Source organism: Eurypyga helias, unplaced genomic scaffold (genome assembly GCF_000690775.1).
Source record: "Eurypyga helias isolate BGI_N326 unplaced genomic scaffold, ASM69077v1 scaffold3789, whole genome shotgun sequence".
Taxonomy (NCBI): Eukaryota; Metazoa; Chordata; class Aves; order Eurypygiformes; family Eurypygidae; genus Eurypyga; species Eurypyga helias.
Window position 1 is genome coordinate 31,771 of NW_010272567.1, and position 10,310 is coordinate 42,080.

A 10,310-nucleotide genomic window follows, 5' to 3' on the forward strand; every position below is an offset into this window, starting at 1 on the left:
GGGCTCCACAGCTGGATGCAGCACTCCAGGTGGGGTCTCACAAAAGCAGAGCAGAGGGGGAGGATCCCCTCCCTCGACCTGCTGGCGACACTTCTGATGCAGCCCAGGATACGGTTGGCTTTCTGGGCTGTTATATGTACCATTTTTCTTTACTGTTTGTTTTTTTGGTTCCTGCCAGAAGTCACGACTAAGAAGGGGAAGGCTTTATGTGGTAAATAAGCCACTCGATATAAATGCAGTGTCTCCCCAAAGCAGCCCTGAAACGTGGCTGAGGGTGCAGCAGCGCAAAACCTCACCCTGCCAATGACCGAAAACACTCCTCCAGCATGTAAAGACAAGTGATTTGTTTCTGTGCTGTTTCTCAGTACAGGCTTGCTCACCGGTGGTGCATGTGATCAGCCTCTGAGGGTCAGCATTTTCTTCTCCTTTCCTTGTATTTTGACTTCAAAAGCAAACAACATCCGTAGCTGTAAGGTCAATGGTATGAAAGTGGTGGCAGCTGCAGCATGAGATAGGAAGGCAGCGACAGGGAAGTATGACATGTCTATCCATGTTCAGACAACTGCTAGCTTGGTCATGCCCAGTCCTGACAGACTCTGGCGCACTGTCAAAACAGACGTTATTCATCATAGTGCATACAGTACTACAGGGTGGAGACAAGCTCTCTAACTCTCCCTGAGTGGGAACCCCATTGCTATCACTAGCACTGGGTTGCACAGGGATTGCTATACCTGACCAAGGAATGTCTTCAAACACTGCTGCTTGACTTCACTGACACCATTTGCAACTAAGCTATTTTCCAACAACCAAATATTTAAAGAGCTACTCTACCATCACTTTTACACTAGGGTTTTTTTCCACTGCTGGATCACCCTTGGCTCCCAGCTCATCCTCCCTCATGACGCAAACCTGCTCCTGCTCCACAAGAGATGCTGACCTCTTACACCTTCTACAAAAGGCTCTTATCTTTTTTTTAATGTTCTTTAGGTATATATATAGAGAGAGAGATTTACTTGCTGGAGTGGGATGAAGAGCTTGTTTTGCTACTACTCTAAGCAAACCCATAGCCCAGAACATATTCTTCCTCAGACTGCAAAAGCAGAACCTTTTACAAAAGAGCTATAAAGATGAGCCACTTTCATTCACAAAAGTTGAAAATACAGTTTTAATTCACGTGGAAAACACTTTATTTGCACACACTGATCATGAATACGTTACTAGACAAGACCTGAGGGTGCGGGTTTGGTTTTAATTTTTTTTTTTAAAACCTGCTGCTGTCTTGTGGGAATCAAATAGTAATTATTGACTTATAGTTCTCAGAGTTACACAAATAAATAATAAACCTAGATAACAAATGTAATTTTATGACATTTCCTAAACGAACATAACACCAAGGTGTTTTTTAGTTCATTCTCTCTCACTTCCTGCAACACATGTTTAGTACTGAGCCATATTTACTTAGATAAGAAATGGGCTATCAATAAACTGGGTTGGAACAGAGTGGATAAAAACAAAGATGATGTCCAACTAAAAAAATATAATGTGAACTGAATTTAAAAACGTGAGGAAAACCAGAGTCCAGTATAAATCTGGAAGATGCTCATGTACTTCAGGCCTACACTGCAATGTACTCATCTGCTTTTCGTACGTTTGCAAGCATTGAAGCAAGATGTGCTTTATAACATGAGCTGCTGAAATCACGAAAAACGTGAAAGCTACCCTTTCAGAAGCTCAGCTGGAATGTGAACTTCAGCAATGAAAATCTGCTTTGAAACTCAGTGTGATATTTTAAGTTTTGCACGCCTGAGACCGGGTGCCTCCATGCCACTCACTCCCATGGAGCTGGGATTATGAACTCCATGGAATGAGGGCCTGTGGTGGTACCAGAGATACTTGCTCATGTTTGAAAACATCTTTAAAAAATATTATTGCCTCAAAGTACCCAGTACGGTATTAGGACACTGCATGGTGCTGGTCCCCTTATGCATAATCCCTACTGTCCCTAAAACGAGTGAGGCCTGACATTGCAGAAGCACTTCAGGACAGCCAAACGAGCAGGAGTAATTACTATTTGAGTGCTAACCAGCTGATCAGCAGAGTCAACAAAATAAACTCTGTGAGGCAAAGTGAGCTGTGGGTTTGTGTGAAGCCTAGTGCAGCCAGACCTTCTGATCACAGCACGCGTTGGCGGTCAACATGACGGAAGTTACATTCCTTAAGCTACAGCTTTCCAGATAGTTTCAGTGCAGTGAGGATGGCCATGCTGTCTTTCAGAAGAAAGAATTTTTCATTCTCAATCTTAGTGTTTTTTTTTTTTTTCCTGACAGTTGAGGGAAAAGGAGAGGTAACAGGAGGGTCTTATTCACTGAAAACATTTCTAATATACTTTTCCCACTTCAAATTTTATCTGAAAACTTCCCAAATTCGGAACTTCAAATGACTGGAAGATGACATGCAGGTTTTTGTGCCTGTAGTTTTGAGGAAGATGATATTTATAGGCCTGTCATTCAAGGAAAGAGGCTTCAGAACAAAGTAATCTCTACAAAGGTTTGGAACCATTATTTTTGGAGATACTGACACATATTTAGGAAAGCTAAGTCATAGTCCCCAAATTCTCCTTGCTATACTCTTCCTATATATACACTGGACATGTTTTTCAAGTTTCAATTATTCTAACATCTTTTGGCGCTTACTTCAAATGCACACAAGCATTTGCATTTGAACTACGGCGTTTTCAAAACATCTGGTAATACCAACACAGGAAAAAACTGTTGGAAAGGGCATGCTTGTCTGCGTTCTGACATCAGCCCCTCACACACCTTCTTCATGCTGCCTATCTCTGAAACAAGGGTGGGTCTGTAATACGAACCAGGAAAGTTGTGAAGAGACTTCACAAGCTGTAGTGTCATCGATCAGATACTATGTGCATCGACCAGTTTTCCAATCTCATTACAATACCTCAATGCTAAACACTTCCTCTTCTTGCATTCTCCCAGCTGTACTGAGATAACTTCGTTTGTAAACCATTGTGCTTTGCGTTCAGCTTTATTTAGACCGGTTTAGCAATTGGAGCTGCTGTTAAAAAAAACCCTATCCAGCAACTGCAGCACAGAGAGTCCTTATTTGCCAGAAGATTCTTACCTGCCATGTTTACTCACTTTTGCAAAACACCCAAGAGCTCCATATAAACATCTGGATTAGCCTCTTGGGTTAATAAACAGATTCTAACTTGTTTTTTTCCACAAGAAATCACATTACCAGTTATTTTCTTATACAACAAATTACATCATAACCTCCTCCCCAAATTAATATCCCATGATTTTTTTAAAATGCACAAATAAAATCACGCTACAAGAGATGTTTTATTATTAAAACATGTGCTGAAATCAACAACGCTCAAGGCCCTATCATAGCATTTTTTCTTCACTGGTATTTACATTATTATAGGTCTTATGTATTGCCCTGGAAATCAGCTTTGAAGTGGAATGATGAATAAATGAAAATTTATTATTACTATCCTTATTAGAGGGATTTTAAAGTCATTAGAGACCAACAAGACATAATAATCATATTATATTCAATCTTCTCTAGAACATCTCCTTTGATAGGCCTGTTAACTCAATTATTTAAATATATATTACAGCAAAATGCAGCATGCCTTCTACAGTTTGGGATTAGATGGAAATTTTTGTTTTGTTTTTAGTTAACCAGATTTTTTTCATAGAGAATTCAGGGGTTTCACAGTGGGTTTCTTGGTTTTAAACACTAGAGTTTCCCATTTACAGTGAACACCTGGCTCAATGTGTCTACTCAACTGGAAAACAGTTTAAAAGCTGGGGAGGAAATAAGGCACTGGAGCACAATTTTAACCTGCAGTGACTTTTAAAAGTAAAAAAAGAAATCATCACAGATGCAGTGATCCCTCAGATAGTCAACAGACTTAGCTTCAACCAGCCTCACTAGGAAAAGAAGGAAAAAGCATCTGGAGGCCATGAGGAAGAACACAGGCAGAACTGCACTGCTCTGAGATGTTCAGAAAATGGTCTCTGGATCCAAAGTGACATCCACAGTTGAGCAAAACCTACTGATTAGAAAAAAATTCCAAATACTGTATACCTGGAAACTACCTCCTTTTTTAATAAAAATCCTAAGACAAACATGACAACCCCCTGAAAGGAAGAGGAAAAGTGCTGAGGGACTGGGAATGTGTTCACAGCAACGGAAGTCGAAGTTGGCAATGCAGGTAATGGTGCTGTTCTGGCAACTTCTGCAACTTGGATGGAGAATTGTTATCCGAGGCACAGAGAGCAAGGAGCTACGCAGGAATTACTTAGGTCCTTTTCACCCTTCCTTTACTCATGAAGTCCTGTACCATGATCTTACCTCAAATGAGAAGCTTGGGGACACAACCATTTACACAGTTCTGAGACCACCTTGATGTCTTCTTCAGTTCAGATGACTACAGGACTTCTTTCACAGCAAAAAATACATGTTTAACTACAACCAGACAGGCCTTCTCTCTTCCCCACCAGCACACTCATCCTAGTTACAGCTCTTTTCCATGAGGTACAAGAGGGAACTTTACCACTCCAGGCTATGACTAACCCCTTGTTCTCTGCCCTCCAAAACTTCCATCATTATTCAGCCCTGACGGCAGAGATGGGCAGAGTAGCCACCGGCTCTGTACCACTCTAGTCTGGCACTGGCAGTTCTTACTGCCCAGCTGGTAATGATGACCCTCTAGTTCATTCCTCAGTAACTCCACTTCCTACATGTGGAGCTGCAGTTACAGCAATGGACCAAAATGGGAAAGCTCTTGAGCACCAGAGAAGATGGAGCTCACAGAAAATCACATGAACATCTATGTTTATTTGCGGAAAAAAGGGTGGTATGTGGGAAAGCAAAAGGTTTTTCAGCTGTGTGGCTACTGCTTTCAACCACACAAGACAAAAATCCCTAAGCAGCAAAAAACTCCATCAGCCTAAGGCAAAGGTAAGAGCAAAACTAGCTAGAACCAAAAAAAAGTATTTTCATACCTCCCTTCACTCAAAATGACCTATCTAATGCAAAAGCAACATGGACAGTACAATCCTTACTGTTGACTCTGCCTGCCTGCAACTTGTCTGGAAATCATAGAATCCTAGAATGGTTTGGGTTGGAAGGGACCTTAAAGATCATCTAGTTCCAACCCCCTGCCATGGGCAGGGACACCTTCCAATAGACCAGGTTGCTCCAAGCCTCATCCAGCCTGGCCTTGGACACTTCCAGGGATGGGGCATCCACAGCTTCTCTGGGCAACCTGTCCCAGTGCCTCACCACCCTCTCCGGGAAGAATTTCTTCCTGATATCTAATCTAAACCTCCTCACTTTCAATTTAAACCCGTTACCCCTTGTCCTGTCACTACAGGCCCATGTAAAAAGTCCCCTTTGCAAGTTGTTGAAAGAAGACAGACAAGTACTGTTTTCATCTCGGGTGTTAGGCAAACAGCAAAGGGCAAGACACTATAAGCCACACCTTTCAGATCACACCAGCAGCCCAGGGAAGGCTGCACAAGCACTGAGGTATTTTCCTTTAATTCTGTCACTGCTGTTCAAGTCCTTCAGGATTTTTTCCATGTGTGAAACGTCGGAAGCAATCTGAGCTACTACAGTGATGAACCTGCTACTTCTGCACAAGTGCTTTATGCCATGATTCTCCAAATGTGAGCACTCAAGTGTTCATCATCTAAGAACATCAGTTATGGATACTAATACGCTCAGGAAGTTATCAATGCTGTCGCTACATCAGCCACCTCCCAACCTCACTTGTCATCTCCATTCCTTTTACGTTTCTGCCTCCTTCCCCAAAACCTCGTATTGATTGCCTCGAATTCCCTTCCCATTACATTCCTGCCCCTTTTGAACCATCTGATTTCCCTTCCACTCACCTTGGCCTTGCCCTGCCTACTCATTCTGCAGTTAATTTTTGATCCCTACAGGTTGCTGAGACACTCTGCTCTTGGCCACTGGCTGGATAAGACACTTCCGTCCCTTCCCAGCAATAAGCAAGGAAACATTCAGCAGCTCTTGGCACCTGGAACTGGACAGGGGAATGCACGATGGATGTGCTGCAGTGCTTTTTAACCTTCGATGACTGTGGATACTCCTGTATCTCTGGGAACTTACTCTGCTAAGATTTGTCATCCTAGCTGAGACTGTGTTCAAATCTAGCACGATTATGGGTTCCTTGCAGGGAGTTGATGATGGCAGCCCTCTGATATGGCACTGACCTCCTCCTTGGTAGCTTAAGGAATAACTCTGCAGAATGTGTTACACAGAATTAATTTGGGACTAACAACATGAAAGTTTAATGGAAAACGAAGTGGGCAGCATACTCTGAGCTTTCAGATCTAACTCCTAATAAACCAATGCAATTACCACTACAATTTCCCATATGGAAGAACGGGGGGAAGGAATAGTATTATGAAAGAGCTGTAGGCATTTCCCAAGTCCAGAAGATTATCAAGAAGGACCATAAATATGATGTTAAGGTGTAATTTTCTTGCCTCTCTTTTTTATATTAAGAAATTGTGGTCAAGAACTATGCAAGGCACTGGACGAGAAGTAAATGGCTTCCTGCTTCTGGGCATCTAAGCATCGAGCTGATCATTTATAAGTCCCAAAAGGGCAGTAGTAAAGCCAGGTACACTCCAACTCACCTTTTTCATACACCCAATTCCAGGTCTGGAGGCTGTTTCTCAGCAACAAGGGAACAACATGGCTTTTGTGCTCATTCTGGTTACCATTCAACACATCGTTTAAGTCACAAACTCTGACTCTTTGCTAAAAAAGGATCAGTCAACTGGATCTTTAGCAATGACAAGCTGCGTACCTGAACTAAAGTATGTGCCAGAAAATGGTTAACAGCAGGTAGTATTTCTGCTATTGACAGGTTTCTGTAAAATACGGAACCATTAACGGCTCTCAAATGTATCCCAAAATAGCTACATGATACCGCTGACACCAGTCCAGCTCCATATGTGGGAGCCCTTTAAAATCCCTTCAGTCTTCTTGATCCTCTGCCTCCAGAAGTTACTCTAGGTTTCTTGTCATTAAAATTATGACCTTTGGCTCACAGCAGGCAGTTAAAAAAAAAATAAAAATAATTAAAAAAGAGACGCATATTGCCAAACTTCTCACCAAATATTAGTTAAAATATAAACTCAAATTCCTTTGAGAAACTAAGAGCTTTTTGTTCATAGCAGCCCTTAAAGCCTGTTTTAAGTAAAAGCAACATACTCAACTCACGATTTCATACCCAGTACATCTCAGTTAGTGAGGGGGCATGTACAGGAAAATAACCCGTCACTTAGGCCTGAAGTTTGCTGAACAACTATTTTCTCCTCAGATTATGCCTCTGGGTATTCTTACTTTGGGATTCACTGCTGGGATCAAGCTAGCTCCCAGAAAGGCTGAAAAAGTGAAGTACCATTGCTTTTGAAATTAAAGAGAGGTATTTTTTGCTGCTAGATGCGTCATTCCCACTTCTACACAAACAATTGCTATAAAAACCACCAGAGAAGAGAAGTTTGGCATACTCAGTATCAATGTACCTATTTTAAGAACAACAGGAATAAGTTAGCTTATTCACAGCTGACTTAACTTTCAGATAGATATCTGGGCAGAGCTAAAAATCTCATTTCTGAACAGTCTTCCAGATAATTCCTAGCATTTAAAAAAACAAACTAGCGTTTAGAGCACTACCTAAAAACCTCTTTGCATACACTAACAGAACCGAGGAGGGAGGGGAGGGGCAAGAAGAGAAAAATTATGAAGCTGGCTATATGTTTTAACTTTTGTAACTTTCCTGAAGTGACTGTGATAATACCTGGATCGTAAATCAGGCTTCCCACACAGTGAAACAGGAGTTTTCACCCCACATTCAGAGCTTCCCATTACCAATGAATCCCTCACAGAAGGTTATTTCTAGTTTCACTGTATGTCCAAACCCTGTTTGCTACAGGATTTCAGAAATAATTTTTTTATTGCTTTACAGGAAAACAGTATTGAATTATTTTTCTTACTGAACAGATTTTTATTTTTAGGAAATGAGTCAATTATTTTGGCACCTAATGACATATATAACAGAGGCACATATACAAATGTGGGGGTTGTGCAACTCATTGTCTTTGAACTATTCCAAGATGCATGGACTTAAGGACAGTACGGTACTATATGTTGCTTGCAGTGTTAATTTTCTACTAAGGATTTCACCCTGACCTCTGTTTCAGGTGTCATGATATTGTCCCTTGGAGGGGCCAACTGCACCATCACAGTGATTTATTCTAACATGCATTTTCTTCTGTGTTTTGTGAAAAGTTAAGGCTCCCAAATATACCTTCCAGAACATCCATGATGTTGGGAGAAAGATGAAATCCTGCAACACTTACCACCAAACACATCTCCGTTCTGATAGTTCTTCCCCTTCTGAGTTTCCTCTTCATTTTGAACAGTAGAAACATGCTTGGCGGAGGCACAGCCCATAGCTTCATTCAGACAGCTCCAGCTGGACCGAACCACAAATCATGTCTAGAGACGCATGCTCATTGTTTGAAAAATAATCCACCTTCCCGCGTGGTTGTCAAGACACTTTTACCTAAAGATGGCAAAAAAGAGAGAGAATGATATTGACAAAAGGTAACCTCTAAATGTCGAGCTTCAAGAAGTCAGTGGGTTTTGTGAAGAGAAGTCCAAGAGCACAGGCTGTCTCCACCGCCTTTGGCTGTTAAAACATATGAGATACACATCTGACATCAGCAGATCATGACATAGGTAGACTGATCCCGCCTTAGGACAGGAACTCAAAATCTCCTCCTGCCCTATTCTTTAATCCGTAGCTTGAAGAAAGCAACATGCGCACATACGTATTTCCTCCAGAACACTGGGGTTTTCTGGAAAGAAAATAAGAAACTGGCAGTATCGGCTCCTCTTGTTCCTTTTTCCATCAAGCCAGATTTCTTACAGTGTTTTGTTGAATAAGAGCTGCTAATTGCAAGTGTTCAGACTAACGACCTCCCCTAAATCCACTAAAGATTTTATGTAAATAGATGTGAAAGGTGATCGCCAGCTGTATTATCTTTTTTCTACATGATTGTTACTCTACAGGATCCATAAAACCTCCACCACTCAAAAAGGCAACTATCCCCATTTTGAAATGGAATAATACTCTCTGAACAATCCAGGTATCACGTAAAACAAAACAGGGAAGAAAAAGCCAGTTTATAGCTGCAGTATTTTATATTAAAAACCAAAAACCCACAGCCCCACAAACTGTTTAATGACCAAATGGTTCCATGCTCAAACAAAACTAACTTCAGAGCTGGGCGAGATGAGCGGGCTTGCCTTTCCACCAGCCAAACCTTTTGGAAGAGGAGAAGAGCTAGAGGAAAAGGAGAAGCACCCCTTTTTACCGAGCTGTTTCGTTCAGCTATAGCACAAGACCATACACACAATTTCTTAACTCAGTACTGGGCATTTAGTTAAACGATGTGGCCCGTTTTACTCCATGCCGACCACAAGAATTTTATCTGTAACAGCAGAAGGGCACTCTTGCCTAGGATACAGCAGTGTCCATCCCACCAGAAACGTATAACCCCAAAGAAAACCTTTAGAGCTGTATTTCCCTGCGGGTTCAGCACAAACCGTACGCCTGCCCGTGCCAAGGCAGCATGGTGACAAATCAGGACACGGTTAATGGGGCCTCCACACCCACCCTCAGAGGGATTTCTCTACCCATCACCAGTCTCAGAAATGAGGATGTGGCCAGCCAGGCTGAGAGCAGCTCTGCCTCTGCCACTGCAGCCACAGGTTCTCCGAGAGGCAGCTTTTACCATGCAAGGGGAAGGACTCTGGATGCAGAACCACCTCTCACTCCGACTCACAGACCAGCTTCCACCTTCCATCGTGCTCTGCACAGAACAGTACTTCTATTTAACGAGGCCATTTCACTCAACAGGTACCACCCGCCCCATCACACCTCCACGTGCATTTTTTTTCTTCATGTTCAGTATATTCCCCAACATGCTTTCTCCTTTTATCCTTCCTCCTAGAAATTTATGCTCAAGTGTGCACTTCTGATTACCCCATCCCTCTCTCCTCTCTCAGTTGCAGCTAGCTACACAGCATTTTAAACCAGACATTCATGCTGCCACTGGAAGGGAGCGAGAAGATCCCCCTTGAGCTATTTTTGTAACCCTATCTGGTTATATATGTTAGTTTTCTTTAGAAAACCTAGGTTTTTCAGCAAAAGTCAGTATTAAGCTAGGGAAACT

The 10,310-nt window shown here is 42.0% G+C and overlaps 1 protein-coding gene across 1 annotated transcript in view; it reads right to left on the minus strand.

Moving 5' to 3' along the window:
• Positions 1-8,523, minus strand: part of LOC104515244 (uncharacterized protein C1orf21) — a gene marked incomplete at its 3' end in the record, with an annotated part of 24,605 nt that extends 16,082 nt beyond the window's left edge. Inside the window, exon 1 of the mRNA XM_010159151.1 lies at positions 8,430-8,523. Within this exon, the coding sequence (XP_010157453.1) occupies positions 8,430-8,523 (94 nt within the window). The remainder of the gene's footprint in view (positions 1-8,429) is intronic.
• Between the last annotated feature and the right edge of the window lie 1,787 nt (positions 8,524-10,310).